This window comes from Poromitra crassiceps, assembly GCF_964638095.1.
Source record: "Poromitra crassiceps genome assembly, chromosome: 1".
Taxonomy (NCBI): domain Eukaryota; kingdom Metazoa; phylum Chordata; class Actinopteri; order Beryciformes; family Melamphaidae; genus Poromitra; species Poromitra crassiceps.
The window spans coordinates 29,359,079-29,377,718 of NC_139623.1; the positions used below are offsets into that span (position 1 = coordinate 29,359,079).

Below are 18,640 nucleotides of genomic sequence, written 5' to 3' on the forward strand. Positions count from 1 at the left end.
CCTACTACAACTACAAAGAGAGAGTGAGGGAAAGTGTGGGCGAGGCCTGAATCATCTGGAGCGTTCCCCAAACCACTGGAAGCTTGTGATAGGTCTTTATTTTACCCTTCAACCAGAGAAATAGACTCCCTGTGTCTTGTCCATTCCTGAACTGTAAGTGACAGCAACAGTTACCTATGTAGGGATTCAGTCAAGCACATAACTATTGAGTGATTTGACACACACACACACACACACACACAGATGCATAACACCCATTATTTACAGCACTTTCAATTTAGATATATTGATATAGCAGCTGCACTGTAGACTATTTTATATTATGCTCCCTGAAATTCCAGACATGTCTTTGTAGTAATAAGACTCCCATTTATTTAATATATGCTCAGGGTTTTCTATTTAAGTATTGGCATTCCAGATGTTGAGCCTATGAACTCTCCTCTATGTAATAACCTTGTCAAAGCCTTAGCCCTTGAAGGTCAGAGGTCAAGGGAGAAGTATGCTGTTGGTCCGACCAGCCCAGAGTCCCCATCCCCCACCCCCCTTCTGCCGACTCTGCTGCTGTCTGACAACCTCCTCCCAACCCCTCACCCCCCTCCCAGCTCATCTGTCATCTCCATTCATTCCTACAGGACAATAGCAACGAACCCAAGGATACTCCACCCAAGGTTTGAACTGACTTTACTCCTCATGCCTTCTCTTAGGCCGTTTCTCAGCTTTCTTTGTCCAAGAGTGTGTAGTCGTCAAGAAGTAACTCATTTCAGATGTCCGTCGTCGTCATTCCATTTGATCACAGTGATGCTTTTGAATGAGGAGGGTTGTAGTATATTGATTGATGTGTATCAGCATCTAGTCTAATCTGATTCTCAAAGTTTTCACTTGCAGTGGGCAGAGGATCATGTTGAGTTGTATTGGCCCATTTAACTCCTAGGGAAGATTAGAGTGTGGGTACATGACGAGCCGTAGATCTTTATCTCCCTTTGCTCACCGTTTGTTGCCCTGACCAACTCATTCACCATGCATTATGTTGCCTTATCCACCTTATTGTCTTATTGATTCCTATATAGAATAATATGTGGACAGTCTGAGACCTTTGGAGATCTTTAGACTTCTCTAAGATGGTTCACTTCTTTGTATGAACTTCTTCTCGGTCTCGGTGCCTTGAAATAGCTCATCTGTAAATAAATTCATGACCAGAGTAATACAGAATTTTAGGTACAATAATAAACCAGGGGATTGAGGAAAATGTACAAAAACACTTCGCTTGAAAGACCTCTCCTTGGAAAGTGCCCCATATATTTAACAAATCAAGGGCTAAAGCTACCTACAATCTGATCACAGAAATGAATTGTAGTCAACAACCTAAATCATCATTACAGCCATTTCTAGACCCAAATAGTATTTGGAAATACACATACACACATAGGGCATATTTGTGATCCTACTGTTTTCAAAGGTGCTGCATAAATTGGGGAATCTTAAATGGAATGAATATTAATGGTTGCTTTATATTATTTGTGAAAGGGTGTAGGGCTGGGCAATATATCAATATATGTCGATATTGTATTATGAAACATCTTAGATTTGGACATCCTAATATCGTGATATGGCATAAGTGTTGTCTTTTTCTGGTTTTAAAGGCTGCATTACAGTAAAGTGATGTAATTTTCCTAATTTACCAGAGTATTCTAGCTGTACTATTATTTGCCTTTACCCACTTATACCCACATTACTGGTGATTATTTATCAAAAATCTCATTGTGTAAATATTTTGTGAAAGCACCATTAGTCAGTCCTACAATATTGTCGCAATATCGATATCGAGGTATTTGGTCAAGTACAGTCTTATCTACAATATAATTGGGGGTGCGGACGTCCGGCAAGCGGCCACTTTTTTTCATGGGGTTGATGGATTAAACCCAGCCAAAATCAAGAGGAGAGGAGGGGGAAGGGGAGGAGAGGAGTGATATCATCAAGTGGGTGGGCCTCAGTGATGTCATCAGACAGTTGTGATGGCTAAACTATGATCTCACTCAATGATTTAAGACATCACCTATGATGTCACTGATGATGTCAGAAACACTGTGACATAAACACCAACGAATCACCAAACGAGCAATTTGGCGAAGTGGAGGCTGGGTGGGTAAAAAAAAAAAGAGCTCTCCTTCTGTCATGGTATTTATCTGTAGAGTTTTGTTGACGTTGTCCAGATTGAATATGGAGGCTGTAGGTACAACAAGTGAATGATTTAAATGGCATTCTCAAAGATCTTCCCATCAATTAGCCGCTGATATTTGGAATCAGGAAACTGCCAGTGACCAGTTTGCCTCATGTAGTAACCACAAAGCACGGTGTTGCATTGCATCAGCTTCTGTCAAACAACATTCACCAGATAGGATCTATCAGCTTTGGATCATATTTTTTATTTAAACATCCAGTTTGTTTGCATTCTTGCAGGAAAAAATGGAAATGTGTCCAAAATGTAGTGTGGAAAGTATAAGTGGACAAGTTTCCACAAGTTATTTTCAACTTTTTTTGCTGTCATACCGATTGATCCTGTTCAAAGGTTTGTCACTGTAGATAGAGTTCTATGCATCTCTCGGTCTGTGATTGCAGGGACCACTACTTTCCAGTACAGTCGCACTGGCCCAACGGAAACTCAAAACCAGTTATTTTCAACACAATAACATCCACATGGCATCCAATGTCCTGGTTATCCATGTGCTGAAATTATGTTATTTTCACTAGCATAGAAAGTTGGCAAGTACATTCAGGTATTCTTAGGGCCTGTGTCGACCTAGCGTCTTTTCATCAGCTCCGGCGTCTTTTTTCAGTTGTTTCCAATGAGGAGCGAGCGTATGCGGGCGCACACGGACGTCTAGAGAAAGTGCGCTGCGCCCAGCGTCTATTTTCACAGCGCTCCGGCGTTTTTATGCGCCGGCTCCCAGCTGAAAATATTTTAACTTTTCAGAAAGACGCTGGTGTCGGGTTCTCCTTTTCTGGCAACTAATCATATGTAGAAACTATCGCAACAGAGACAGAAAGGCTCATTTGTGGGAGCAGTTTGGCTAGACACTTAATATTTCTGGTAAGTGTTGAGCTAAATCACTGTATGTGTGTTGCTAGCTAATGTTAGCTGTCAGCTATCAAGCTAGCTACCGCACTGAACTAACGTTACTTTCAGACTGCTTCCTTGCATATTGTGCGCTGAGATCAGTGCTCCCAGCGTACTTCCAGCGTTTAACGGTCGGAAAAAGACACTAGATGGACACACGGCCTAATGCTGCGATTTTGGATGTAGGAGCTCCAATGATTAAAACAAGTAGTAAACAATATATTCAAGCTGAAGCAACAGAATCCTGTTCTTCCATTTATTCAGATGTGACTTGAACACCACAGAAGACCGGCAGCCGAGCCAACAGAGTAAACATGGAAGTTCATTCACGAGGACAAAAATCATTATTATTATTATGAGACTCCCCCTGTATAAATAAAGGTTAAATTAAATATAAAAAAAATTAACTGGGGGGGGCATGGTGCCTCAGTGGTAGAGCTGTCGCCTCACAGCTAGAAGGTCCTGGGTTCGATTCTCATCTTGGACGCTGTGAGCGCTGAAGGAATGCGTGCCCGTCCGCATGTCCTCGAGTGCCCACCGCCCGGGTGGGGTCGTCAAAAGGGCCTTTCTGTGTGGAGTTTGCATGTTCTCCCCATGCCCCCTGGGCGTTCCCTTCATATAGGAACCCCTCACCAAAACATGCAATATCCTGGTTGCTAATGTGGTGCCTCCTCTGGTCGTTGGCGCCTGTTCGGAGGGAGGGGAACTGGTTGGAATAGCGTGAACCTCCCACGTGCTATGTCCTACCGGTGAAGCTTCCCCTGTCAGGTGAAAAGAAGCGGCTGGCTAACTGCCCATGTCTCGGAGGAAGCATGGAGCCAGTTTCGGCTCTCCCCAGATCGGCAGAGGGTGGAGCAGCAACCAGGATAAATAAATTAAATTGGCACTAATGGGGGATACAAATGGGATTAAAAAAAATCACAAAACTATATTTTTTTTTAACTGAGCGATGACAAAGAAATATGTCTAACTGCACTGTGAGTGCTATTGTGTTTAATCACTTTTTGGTTTGCCTGTTTGAGTTTTCATCGGCCCGGTAAGATTGCATCGGAGAGCAGCGATCCCTGCCAACTGCAGGTACAAATATTGTAACTGTACAGTGAAGTAATTTACATAATGTTGATCAGGATCGATCGGCAGGATGGCAAAACCTAGTAAATTATGGACCAGGTTGAAAATGGCTTCAATTATCCTGATCTGTATTGGTTGTAAGATTCCAAGTCAGAGCATTGCTTATTTACATTTAAATTTGCTTGTATGTACTTTTTTATATATATATAGTTTATTAGTTTGTCACATCCACATGTAGTGCCCCCCTCATATATTTAAATATCTGAGAGAATAGTCTGTTGTGTATGATCACTCACTTTCTTTGCTAATCTGGTTTATAATGCAAGATGTGTATTTTGCTGTGGCCTTGTGGGTTAATTCTGCACTACGTGGAAGACACCGGGCACAGGCACCCTACGACTGACTACATTGAAAATCTTAATCTGTTTTTTGTTTTTGTTGTGTTTATATATAATTGTCTTCACAGCACCACATCACCTACAATTCAGTTGCCCGGTCCAAGAGCAGAGAGAGGGAGACGGACAAGAAAGAGTCAGAGAACACACAAGGCCGATCCAACAAAGAGAAGAAGGAAGAAAAGGACCGGAAAGAAAGGAAGAGAGTGAGTGTTTGGAAAGACCAGAGCACTTTGTGAACTCTGTGTTTGAGTCTTGAGAAGCACATCTTTGGGAATTTATTTGCACATTTGTACCTCAGAGTTAGATTGAGTGTTCAGCTGTTGACTCTAGCTGCCTCAGCCATCTGTAGACACCACCAGCATTTCAATCATGAGAGACCAGAGGGTAGAATTAAAGGAGAATTTCGTTTTTTTTTAACCTGGACCCATCTGGTGATTGTTGTGGGATGAGATTATGACGATATGTGGCGAAAACGGGAATAAAACTGGCTATTTAGATGCAGGAAAGACAGGCTGCCACTTGGCCCCCTCGGAGCTCCATTTTAGGACTGGCTTGGACGCTATTGATCTCAAAACAATGCTAGGACGGCCAGAAACGCTGCGGAGATCGCTGGGTGAGTCGTCAGATCATAAAAAACTCTCGTAACGGGACAAGCCCCGTCTTTTATTGTCACACGAACACCACAACACATGCATGCGGCCACAACACACTCATGCTGACGGTGGCCGGTGAAAAGTGTCCTCTGCATTTAACCCATCCAGGCATGTCCTTTCCTCCGGGGGGCAGGCCAGGAGCAGTGGTCGCTTTCTCGTACAGCGCCCGGGGACCAACTTCGGATGTTGTCGTCACTGGTAGGATGACGATGACGATCTGATCTTCTGCATGTTTTTAGTGGGGGGGTTATATACGGAGGAACCCCCTGGGGGAGCACGGGGAGAACATGCAAACTCCACACAGAGAGAAAGGCCCTTACGGCGAGATACCCCACCTGGGCAGTAGGCACTGAAGATATGGGGGGGAACACAACCACAGCGCCCACAGTGTCCCAGACGAGAATCGAACTCAGGACCTTCTGACTGTGAGGCGACAGCTCTACCACTGAGCCACCGTGCACTGTAATTAATGTGAGGAGAGGGGTCCAGGTTAAAAAAAAACGAAATTCTCCTTTAACAAGCAAGCTTTATTCGCGAATGGCATGGCGATAAGATCTATGGCATGGCAACTAATTCTGGCAACTAATTCTGTGGCATGGCAGCATGTCAACTAGTTCTTTGGCGTAATGACTCCGTGGTAAGATGCCTCTCTTCTTGAGGTGAGAGAGGAGGGCATCTGCTCGGACTAGGATATAGAATCCCCCCCCCCCGTAGTGGATTCTTCAGGAGTCAAGATATTGGTGGTGGACTGGGGAGGTGGGTGGGGTGAAACACAGCTTCAGAGAATGGGATGCGATCAACCCAGGTACAGCGACCATGGAGGAGAAGGATCAGGGAAAGAGGACGATGACAAGCTGAGCATGGCTATAAGTACTGCCACGTCGTAGCCTCGGCATTGACGACATTACCAACGTCATATTGGCAAGTTCAGGGGCTGATTGGCTGTTGAGGATGGGGTGATGAGACACACGTCACAGCGGACGTCACACTAGGATTACGCTTGCCTTAGGCTAGGAGCTGATGCCTATTGTGATATGATATGAGGTAGCATGTCTGGTCTTCATCTTGAAACTAGGTCGAGACCAACATTAAGATCTTTTCAGGCTTCACTTGTATTCTTGTGTATATACATAATGTATATGTATGTGTATATATTAGGGGTGTCACGATACTCAGTTCACGATACGATACAACACACGATATTGGGTTCATGATAACGATACGATATTTTAACAATATTTTTTTGTGATCGATTTGTAAGTTAAGGGGGCATCCTCCACGCTAATTTGAGTAAATTCACCATTTTCATACTCCGTGTCTGTAACGTCCCTCGTCTGTTCAAACAAAGCAATGAAAAGGAGAGCGAGCATGCAATCAGATGCAGATCAGTGCCACCATGTTCAGCTTCTTTTTCTCACGATGAGATTTCATCTCAACGATACATATTGTCACGTTTTGATATCGCGATATATTGTGGGACGATATATTGTGACATCCCTAGTATATATATATATTTATTTATCCACCTTATTTTTGAATGCCCCGCTGTAAAATAATTATGGGTGCAAGGTCCGGTTCAGAACGTGACTGATTGTTGCAGCTGGCGCATTTCCTCGTTAAAACTCCGACGCTGGGGGAAAAAAGTTGCTTGCCACAATAAATACTCGTTTGACGATTTATTTGAGGGAATGTAATAATTTTATCTATCACATCCACTATTTCTGTTGCTCTTTGAACAATTCTGGATATTTATTGACGAGATCTTTGCCAAGCTTGATGCGCCGGGGGGGGGGGTTGGAGGATTACATCGGAAGAAGCACCCATAAGGCATCATGGCATCTCGAAATAAGGTGGATATATATATATTTTTTTTTTATAAAAAAATATTTTTTATAATTTTTTTATTTTCTTTTGGAAGGGGGGATCTGCGGATAGCGTGGTAGGCGAGTGCTTTTACCTCCGCACTACCCAGACGCAAAAAAAAACACAAACCGATTCTGGTGACTGATTATGATTTTTTTCGTGGGGTGGGGGGGAGCTCGTATCTTTAATGGAGTAAAAAGTGTCATCTAATAGCCTAGATACACTAGACGACTTTGAAATCTTAACTGATTATGAAAATACTGTGGAGTTTATACTACACCACTTTTTCATTAAGATTGTTTATCACAACTGAAAAACTCACTGAAATACATGACACGACTGGAATCACAGATCAAAATACACTACCCGACTGTGCGCCCAGAAAACTCACGTCTTTCAAGTAAGAAGACGGTGTCTTGAACCCACAACACAAATAACCAGCAAACTGAAGTGACAATTTAGACAATTTTAGTTTAAAAGTAAAAGCGCCAATGTATTACTGCACGACTCACTACGAGTTAAAATTTACTTTTCGAAGCCACAACATTACGTTAATTTAAAACAGGTTTCTATGCAAATGTATTCTTTATTTCCTCTTTGGTACTTGGGGTATTTCGGATCACACACACAAAACTGTTGTAATGGTATGCTTTTATTTTGAAATTTGTAACGGGAGGTTTCGGTTTTATTCTTTCTGACTTAACTGTGAGCAACCGGCATACTAGCATCCTTTGATGCTTTCCTCTATTATTCACGTGTGCCTTGGTGTCAGAAATATCTATTGTATGAAGACTAGCTATTTGACAGCTATTGGCTCATTGCCTCCTAGTTTTTCATTGGATATTGACGGGATTCCACATGCACGTGTGAGTTGAGTTGAGTCGGGTCGTTGGACTAGTTTACACTACCCGACTCAACGCGAGAAATTCAAACATGTTTGATATAATCGTTGTGGCTCTGACTGGCGTCGGGAGGCAGTTTACACTTGACGATTAGAAATCTGTACCCATAATACACTAACAGATTTTGCTGCTAATTGGCACAACTACTGCCCACAACAACTGCAGACTAGAGTCAACAAAGACAGACTGAGCCCAACTGGAAATCTTATGTAAAATCGGAGAGAAACTCTTGTAGTGTATTTTAAGCATAATGAAATACAGAACTACAAGATGGATACCTTGGCTCGGTGTGTGTATGTTCATGCATACATGCGTGTGTGTTTCTAGAGCATGAGGGTGACAAAGCAGATGCAATTTATTCCCTGATTCCACAGTTCAAAACAAGCTAGAAACTACCTTGTCATGCTTTACTGTTTTCTATCATGTTTTTTTTTTATTATATATATTTTTTTCACTAGCATTCTCTTTTAAAAATCTGCCTTTTCTATGTAGCTTTGAGCTGATCATTAGACCATTACAAAAGCACATAGTTGCACATTAGTTATCGTTGTCACTTTAGTGCACATTAGTTATCATTGTCATTTTAGTACACATTAATAATCATCGTCATTTTAGTGCTCATTATCACAGAGAATCAGGGGATGGGCTTTTTAAAGTCACTAGGCATCTCGCGTGCTGCCTAGGCTTGGCCGCTGCCTCGCTTGCCCTATTGGCCTGTGTGTCTGTTGCTCATAAATGCTTCAGTGATGTCACAATGCCTCCTTGTGTGTTTGTGTGCGCCCCATTATGACATTATTTGTATCTTCTCGTATTAACCAGCGTCTGCATTTTCTGAGAAGGCTTAGGGGTCCATGGAGTGGACAAAAACATTATTATGTTGTTCTAATAGCCTAGCGTTACCTCGTTTGTCTTTCAGGACCATGCTGTCAGCGAACGTGAGATGAGCCAAGAGCCTAAACGCAGAAAGGACGAGAATGGAACCAGTAAGTTTGGCCTCGACAAATCTCACGTCAGACGTTAGCCATGTATTGCCAGCATGCAGCAGTGCACACTGATACACTTTGAAATTAACCTAATTCTCTCTCCCCAGGCAACTCCAAAAACAGCAAGAGCACCAGTCCTTCCTCTGACTCCCCGCTGTCAGCCGAAAAAGAGAAGAGCAAAAGATCAAAATCTTCCAGCAAAGAGAAGGCAGAGTCTGTGAAACCTGAGAGAACTTCCTCCGGAGGCAAAAAGGTCAAACTAAACTGCTGCTCATTGGCACAAGTCACAGTACCTCTCCCTGTCTGTTTAGACGATCATATCCATGTAACATGAAGGTCTATCATAGGGGGCTGCGTCTTTTGTTTACCATGTTCTGCTGCTAGTTTTACATGTACAGTATCTTTGTTATTACTGGTCTCATTGTGCTTTTCCCCCTGCCAACACTGTTTAATCAACATTTCCCCTTTCCTTGCTGTGCTGCAGGAGTCCAGGCACGATAAAGATAAATCCGAGAAGAAAGAGAAGAGGGAAAGCAGTGGTGGAAAGGAGGAGAAAAAGCAATATCCTTAAACGTATGGAGTTGACAGCTAGATCAGAGCTGTGGGTTGTTTGTACTATTCAGACTGAATATTTTAATGTGTAGGCTGACTTGGGGTTAAAAGCCCAACTATTTCACTTAAACCAAGTTTGTAGTCACTAGTTTGGTATTTGTAAGGAGAGTACTGTAATCTTGTCATCTTTGAGAGTCGGAATCGTGAGAGAAGTAAAAGTGAGGGGGGCACAGGAGATGAGATGTGGTGAGCCGTTAACATTTAGTAAAGGGCAGAGGAGGTTTTCCACTTTGCTCTTTCCATAAAAATCAAATAATCGTTTCCATTTTTATGCATTCTGTGTATTAAACACACTTTGATGCAATAACGGCCAAACTCGCAAGGGATGCTGTATTGCATTGAGAGGCAAGCCTGATGTATACACAATTAGTACATAAAGCCTCTGCCTACATCCATTTGATTTGCCAAATTTTAACATTTGACTATAGGCTAACTTAATCCCCCAGGACAGTTCCAGTGCGATTTTTTATTTATTTATATTTTCTATCCCTTTAATGTTAATTGTGACAGTTTCTACATGCACGGCCTGTTTACCAACCAAAGCAAAGTGCCTCAAATAAACCTAGATTTTACACAATTGCAGCTTAAAATTGCCCCCCTTTTTACTGGGAGTACCTCATAATGTTTAGACGGCATTTATTTAAAAAAATAATAATACTTTGAAAAACAAGATGAGGAAAAAATTGCAAATTTATATTTGATAAGTGAATGCAGGAAATGAGGAAAAAAACAATCACACTGGAATTATCGTTCCCCCCCGATTTCCCCCCCATTTTCTCCCCAATTGTACTTGGCCAATTTCCCCCGTCACTGCTCCGCCCTCTGCCGATCTGGGGAGAGCTGTAGACTAGCACCATGCTTCCTCTGCGACATGCTCAGTAGCCAGCCGCTTCTTTTCACCTGACAGCGGGAGCATCACCCGTGGGAGGATCACGCTATTCCCACGAGTTCCCTTCCCCCGAACAGGTGCCCCAACTGACCAGAAGAGGCACTAGTGCAGCGACCAGGACAAATACCCTCAATCCGGCTTCCCACCCCCAGACACCAGCCAATCGTGCCTGCACGGACACCCGACCAGGTAACACGAGGACACCAACCTGCGCCCCTCGCGTTGGTAGGGAGGGAATCTACCACTACATTACGCGGACAACCTGGAATTATCATTTTTAAACGTTAAATGATCAGTGCACTAACCTGATTGGACACCCTTTAACTTGCATTATATAATTTCAGTGGGACTTTTAAAGGGCCAGTGCATCTCAAAAATCTCTAGTGCAGTTTTGCATTAATTTAATGTTGAAATTTGAATTTTAGTCACATGAGTTGTATATGCACACTGCCACTATTCACAAGTATGACTAATCTGTCATTACTTGCTATTAATGGAAATGGCAAACTTTAGTTTAGTTTAGTTTAGTTTATTGCACATCAAAAAACATGATAGATACATGATAGATTAAAAACAAAACAGTATGTATAGTACATATTGATTGGGAAGGGAAGACATTGAAAATTGAAAACATTATTTGAGGGTTGGTATTTTTTAATTCAATTTGAAAAACTGTTGTCAAATACTAACTAGTTTTAAAGTTGAGCTGAAATGACATTTCCAGGTGATGTCATTCCTTATGCCATATTTCAAGTGAAACAAGGTAGATGGTACACATGGCTTTGACACTGCTCTCCAATGCTCATCATCTATGCTTGCTTTTAGTTTTTTTGAATTTTTCTTTTTCCCTTAACGCTCACACTCATAAATCCTCCGACAAGCACAGATAATGTGCACTAAAGCAGTGAAGGTAAGATGTGATCTTGTTATTTGTAAGTAACTGTAACTGAGGCGACAGTGAGGTCAATATTTTATATACTGTATCTTCTTTCCTCCCTCCCCCGATCCATCTGGCCTGCAGCAGAACTGGAGAAGCTGTGCTTTTACCCGCAAGTCACCTGTAACCCTGTCTGTACCATGTTGTTAACTAGTACTCTCATTTCTGCCTGTGTTGTTTTTGGTATACTGCTCGCAAGTGATGTTAGTTGTAGTATCTCAACTCTCAGATCGCCTCTTTATTTTTCATTTCAATGTTGTTTTTTCAGTAAACCAGCTGATTTTTTTTTGTAACACCATTCAATATGGGCACAATGTGCTGTTCAAGTCACAAGTCACGGAATGTTATTCAAATAAGAAAACGTGGTTACTGTATTAAAATGGTCTTTTGGTTAGCACCTGGTCATGGATTCAATAATCTCATGCTTGAATTATCATTTATTTTTCTTTTGGTATGTCAGGCTTTGCTTTTGCCTGTTTTATTGGCGTTAACAAGCTTTCCATATTCACTTACCTCATATCCTTTAGAGTTACTTCTCTATTTATTTCTCTCTACCTTTTAATCCAAGTAAGAATTTAGGCATAGGTGAGTAAAATACAAAGGACCAGTTTGTATATTATGTGTACAATAATAAAGAGGGTAACATGAAAGTCACGTCATGTTATTTCTTTCTTTTCCTTTTTTTTTTTATGTCCCTCACAATGTCCTTTTGTGATCATGTGTTATCAGGTTTTTACATAATTTATAAGATGCCAGTTCTCCCTTGATGCAAATATAGAATTGTAAAGAAAATTCAAACAAACAAAAAAGTTCTAAAGTTCTGTACTCCAAATACAACTGTTTCGAAATGATTTTTTGGAGTTTTTATCTGCTGTACTCAACGAGTGTATGCTTTTTTGTAAACCAATAAATAATAGTTTTCCTAGTGTGTCACTTTGATATTGTCTCTTATTCTACTTTCTTCCTCTCAAGTCCCATACTTGTTGGATTTTGTAGGATTTTATTGTGTTGAAAAGGAACCTCATACACTTGGCTGGATGGGCACTAGGGACGGGATGATATGCTTCACGATATGATTTGATACAATTGCAATATAATGTAATAAATAGTTCAATGACAAATTCTGACTGCAGATTTGTTTTTCCTTTTGTTTTGTTCTGTACCACTAATCTTTTTAGCAGTGACATTGCCTTGCTAGAATGCAAACAATTAAAAAATGTCATTGCAAAGTTTAAATAATATAATTTGGATGGAGAACTTGTGAAACTGTGATGGGCAAACCGTTACTTGTGGTTAGGCCTACTAGTGATTCATTTTTCTGCTTCACAATTGTCACTTTTTTATATTGTGATACATTTTGATATTGTCCCATCCCTAGGCATGCACTCCTGTTGACCCAACACAACTGACACATGTTTGGGGGGGATTTGTGTAGTGTAGCATGTTGACCCAACACAACTGAAATATGTTTGGGGGGATTTGTGTAGTGTAGCATGTTGACCCAATACAACTGATATATGTTTTTGGGGGGGGGGGGGTGGATTCGTGTAGTGTAGCATGTTGACCCAACACAACGGACACATGTTTGGGGGTATTTGTGTAGTGTAGCATGTTGACCCAACACAACTGAAATATGTTTGGGGGGATTCGTGTAGTGTAGCATGTTGACTAGGGGTGGGGGAAAAAATCGATTCACCTAAGTATCGCGATTTTTTGAATCGATCTTTTATTCCAGAATCTATAATCGCAATTTCTTTTTTTTTTTTGGGTGATTGCAGTCAGGCCACTCACTGAACAGCAGGCCAGACGCCGCCTACTGGTTTACTAGTGGTTTTATTACTTTATTAGTTAGTCTGAAGTAATAATTACACTTCAGGGTTAAAGTGGGTGCATCTCATTGTAAAATTGGACTTCAAACGGCCCAAATCTGGCTTCAAACGGCCCAAATTGGGCTTCAAACGGCCCAAATTTCACGCGCGTCGGCCCATATCGGCCTGGCCTGCTTGGTATCTAATGCCCGGCCTGAATTATGATCCCAGTCCGCCCCTGTTTTTAACTATATCGCCCAGCCCTACTCATGATATAATATACAGTCTAGTGTATGATTCAACTTTTCCCATGTTCTAATCTAGTGTAAAAAAGCAAACAAACTGAAAAAAGAAAAGAAAAAAATAAACAAATCGCAATAAATCGTAATATCGAATCGCAATAATCGTAGAATCGCAATATAAATCGAATCGGCACCCAAGAATCGTGATAGTATCGAATCGGGAGATAAGTGAATCGCCACAGCCCTAATGTTGACCCAATACAACTGATATATGTTTGGGGGGGGGGGTTCGTGTAGTGTAGCATTTCGACCCAACACTGATATATGTTTGGGGGGGCGGGGGGTTCGTGTAGTGTAGCATGTTGACCCAACACAACTGAAATATGTTTGGGGGGATTCGTGTAGTGTAGCATGTTGACCCAACACAACTGAAATATGTTTGGGGGGATACATGTAGTGTAGCATGTTGACCCAACACAACTGAAATATCATTGGGGGGATTTGTGTTGTGTAGCATGTTGACCCAATACAGCTGATATATCTTTCGGGGGGGGGGGTTGTGTAGTGTAGCATGTTGACCCAACACAACTGAAATATGTTTGGGGGGATACATGTAGTGTAGCATGTTGACCCAACACAACTGAAATATCATTGGGGGGATTTGTGTTGTGTAGCATGTTGACCCAATACAGCTGAAATATGTTTGGGGGCATTCATGTAGTGTAGCATGTTGACCCAACACAACTGAAATATCATTGGGGGGATTTGTGTTGTGTAGCATGTTGACCCAATACAGCTGATATATCTTTCGGGGGGGGGGGGGTTGTGTAGTGTAGCATGTACCCAACACAACTGAAATATGTTTGGGGGGATACATGTAGTGTAGCATGTTGACCCAACACAACTGAAATATGTTTGGGGGGATTTGTGTAGTGTAGCATGTTGACCCAACACAACTGAAATATGTTTGGGGGGATTTGTGTAGTGTAGCATGTACCCAACACAACTGAAATATGTTTGGGGGGATTTGTGTAGTGTAGCATGTTGACCCAACACAACTGAAATATGTTTGGGGGGATACATGTAGTGTAGCATGTACCCAACACAACTGAAATATGTTTGGGGGGATACATGTAGTGTAGCATGTTGACCCAACACAACTGAAATATGTTTGGGGGGATTTGTGTAGTGTAGCATGTTGACCCAACACAACTGAAATATGTTTTGGGGGGATTCATGTCAATCCACAAATCAGTACAGTAGGGCTGCAACTAATTATTCTTTTCTCGATTAATCTTGGGAGTTGTTTGGTCAATAAAATGACAGAGAATGGTGAAAAATCAATATCAAAATAGGTGCCAATTAGGATAATTGAATAGTTAGCTAGTTCTGTTAGCTGTTCTATTATTTATCTTTACCCACTTAGTCATCATATCCACATTACTGATGATTATCAAACATCTCATTGTGTAATAATTTGTGAATCCCTACAATATTGATATCGAGGTATTTGGTAGAAAAAATGTATATTTGATTTTGTCCATATCACCCATCCCTACATCTCACATGTGGCTGTGACAACTGAACATTTAGCCCACTTGTAGAAAATACAGACATGTAGTATATCATGTATCACCATTCAGCCTAAAAATACCAAGTGTCGTCAGCCACGACTCCATTGCCTTTGTGTAGGTGGGATCTTGTGCCATGGAACACAAGATATGATTTTTCATCCATAATATTGCCCAGCTCCATGCCAGAGGAAGTAGGCTGTAGCTCACCCAGATAAACATAAAACATGGATGTGGTGCAAAAGGTTGTTTGTTCAATCCCTGCATCAGACTGGCTTCAAAAATGTTCACATGATAAACTGCTGACTGTAAGATGCCAGCTGTGATGCTTTATCACCAGTAGTTTGAACACTGATCTCAATAAGCTGAAGGAGACTGGACAGTCCCTGGTCAGTGAGATAAACAGCTGCTTGGTGTGTAGTTGTTCACAGGTTCAAATTTCACCTGTCTCACTCAGATGCCAAAGCCCAAACTGAGAAATATAGACAGTCTGGATGTGTTTTGTGGTGTTCTACGCCTAGCGGCCCACATGTAACATACCATTCCTTCAATCATGAGAGGCCAGTTGGTAAGATTTAACAAGCAGTTTTATTCAGCAAATGGCAAACTACTTTGGCATAGACTCCACTGTAAGATGATGCTCCTCTTGTGGTGAGAGGAGGGGGCATCTGTATAGGCTAGGATAGGAGAATCCCCCAAAAGGAAGAGCTAATTTCCCGAGGTTAATTGAGATCAATTTGTTACTTCTGCCCTTTCAACCTGAGCATTTGTCTTACTTCTGGCCTTCAACCTTTGGCCTTGGCGTCTTACGGCAGGCGCTGGTATCGTTGCTCATCAGGACTTACAGCCGGTGCTTTGACTATGTCTAATCATTTCAATGTTGTAAAAGTTCAGCTGTGTGTGGTTTCCTCTGTCATAATCCCCTGCTCATATCTCTGTGGAGGTTGGGGGAGAGACTTCAAGCTCAATTCTGCTGTAATCCAACTCTTTGGAGCCACTGGGTTCTACTCCTTTAGACAGGTTTTCTCAGTTCTTCTGTCTTTCGTCTTGGTGTCCACTTTCACAACTCTCTGACTGAGGCTCAAACCCACAACTTCAGGATTCTCATGCAGCTGTCAAACTCTGTGAGCCACTGAGTCTCACAAGGTGAAGTAATTTCTATCAGAGCTTTTCAGTCTTCACTTGGGAAGTTCTTCAAAGTCCAAGCTATGATTGAGGCTCAAACCCAAAACATCCAAATTGTGGTGTGGCCATAGGTGTAATTTACAATGGGGACATGTCCCCACCACTTTTCAACACAAACTGACGCCCTTGTGTACTCGGATGTCAAATATGGTCTGAAAAATCTACAGAGAACTGTGGAAAAGTATGGAATTTTGAAATGGAAAATGTGTAGGGCTGTAGTTATTTGTCCACTGGTAAAGTCCGACCTTCACACTGACTGACAACTGGATGGAATAGTTTCTGATGAATGTCCCAAAAGATGAATATAAACCTGCTTTTATTTAGGAAATGTAATAAAATCCTTTGTACATACATGGCCTCTCAAAAGAGGTTCATTATGTCCATACATGCAACTCTCATTGTTGAGGTGCAGTTACAAATGAATTGGAAAACAAAACAAAAAACAGATTAAATGTTGTGACTGTAGGCTTACTATAACCAGGGTCCGTTTCAGGTTGCAGTTTGGTAAAGCTATCACCAAATTCACATGCACTTTATTTGGGGAGAAAAGGATGAGTGTCTGAAATACTAAACAAATGAAAGGCGTACATGATTGGTAGCATTTTCCTTAAGTTGATAAAAATATCATTCATACAAACAGACTCAAGCTGTTCCATTCTTTGCTCTTTCTTTTCTCAATGTACAGTTCACCAGCTAACTCTCTGCATTATGCATAGACACAGAAAGCTTATCACAACCAAATAAGCTATGGTGTGTTATCAGTTACCAAAATGTTGAGATTCACAGCGGCAGATATTGCATTTACATGAGAAAAGCTCCTAAGTGTTGACTGAGGCCATAAGCTCAATGAATCCATTTGAATATACTGTTATTTAAAAGGGGCTCACTCTCTTATTCTCTAAAGGGAATTATTACTGTTCGTTTGAAGATTTCATCAATATGGCACTAAGTGATTAAAAGCAGATCTCGTAAAAAAAAAAATCTTGGTTCAAAATTTTGGCAGTTGCGACAAATGTAACCTCTGTATTTAAACCAAGCTTCTAACTGAATACAAAGACAGTTTATATGATGTCCAACAGGCTTTGAAAACAAATCAACAGCACCTAAAGCAATTTGAGATGACCCCTAGTTTCATATTATCCACATTTTCTGAGTAAAAAAAAATGGGGTAAAATATTGTCAGTTTTATTGATCTTATTCCTATTGATTGATGCTTGTCCTAAATATTATGACATTGAAAATAGTCTTATAGTAAAATAAGAAAATTAGTTTACTTCACTAAATATAACATTCATCCAACTTAAGATTTCACCACAAAAATATGTCTGTAAAGGATTGCAATGACTTAATAAGTACTCCAGGATGTCTCGATTGCAAATCATGGATTTTTTTTGCTCTTCCAAATTGAAAACATAACTTCCCCAAACACAAAGTACAAGATCAAATTTTCCTTTGAAGCAATGTTTTTGCCCTAGTTCCAGATATATCTATTTTTTTCACGTGAATAAAATTTTGAACTGCATTGCCATGATGCTGAATGCTCCATAAGGCACTACAAGAGGCATATCCCACATTGCCCTCTGTTAAGGCTTGGCAACCCAGAATGAGCACTTGTTGACATTAGGCTTGAGTCCAAGCTGATGACAGAGTCTGTAGTGAGTCCAAGCTGATGACAGAGTCTGTAGGCTCCAGGACGCCAGCCTCAGTGTGTTGGGTGTGTCTTCATCCAGACGCACCAGTGGGAAGGGACGCATTTCACCTCTGCAAAGCCAGCAGACATGCAGAGAATGAGCATCAAAAGCTATTTAACATTTGAAGTGAAACGTTTGGCTGAAAATCAAGAATTCAATCAACTGTAACTACTCTAAAATGTCAACAGACGAAGACACTGGCAATTTATGATCAGATGTAGGCCTGTTCCATTCCAGACATTTTCGAATTGACTGATTCCGATTCCAAGTAGGCTAGGCCTATTTGGATTCCAGACAAAAATCATTCTTGATTCTCAATTCCAAAAATGAAACATATGGGATGCAAGCAGATCTTGTAAAATAAACTGCAATATTAATTGTCGATGCTCTTTTGTTACAAATTTGACATCTTACTTTTTCATATTTCTCTAAATCAAAATACCACCACACCTACTGATGTGTAAGGTGTAAAATTAGGCATTTGTTTTTCACTCTGTTGCTGGGCAAACTTGAGCCACCACACTTGTCAGAGAGGAATTTGGCTCTGAGATTCAATCTGGGAAAAAAAAAATTCTGTAGGCTCCTGTGGGTGGAATCAACGCCCCAGATAATCAAATATTTTTTTAATCCACTCCCAGCCCTAGTAGTTATGACAAAATGACACAGCGAGCAAACAGACATTCTTTCAGATGTTGGTCAGTAGGACAGAAGACATACCCT

The 18,640-nt window shown here is 41.1% G+C and overlaps 1 protein-coding gene across 2 annotated transcripts in view; it reads left to right on the plus strand.

Annotated features, from left to right (window-relative positions):
* Positions 1-12,405, plus strand: part of thoc2 (THO complex 2) — a 90,300-nt gene extending 77,895 nt beyond the window's left edge. Inside the window, exons 33-39 of one of the 2 annotated variants that reach the window (XM_083637509.1) lie at positions 633-668; positions 4,653-4,787; positions 8,919-8,985; positions 9,093-9,238; positions 9,470-9,546; positions 11,349-11,396; positions 11,508-12,405. In XM_083637509.1, coding sequence (XP_083493635.1) covers positions 633-668; positions 4,653-4,787; positions 8,919-8,985; positions 9,093-9,238; positions 9,470-9,546; positions 11,349-11,376 — 489 coding nt within the window. In that variant the 3' untranslated portion in view covers positions 11,377-11,396; positions 11,508-12,405. The remainder of the gene's footprint in view (positions 1-632; positions 669-4,652; positions 4,788-8,918; positions 8,986-9,092; positions 9,239-9,469; positions 9,547-11,348; positions 11,397-11,507) is intronic. The other variant, XM_083637510.1, reaches the window with a different exon arrangement.
* The last annotated feature ends 6,235 nt before the right edge of the window (positions 12,406-18,640 follow it).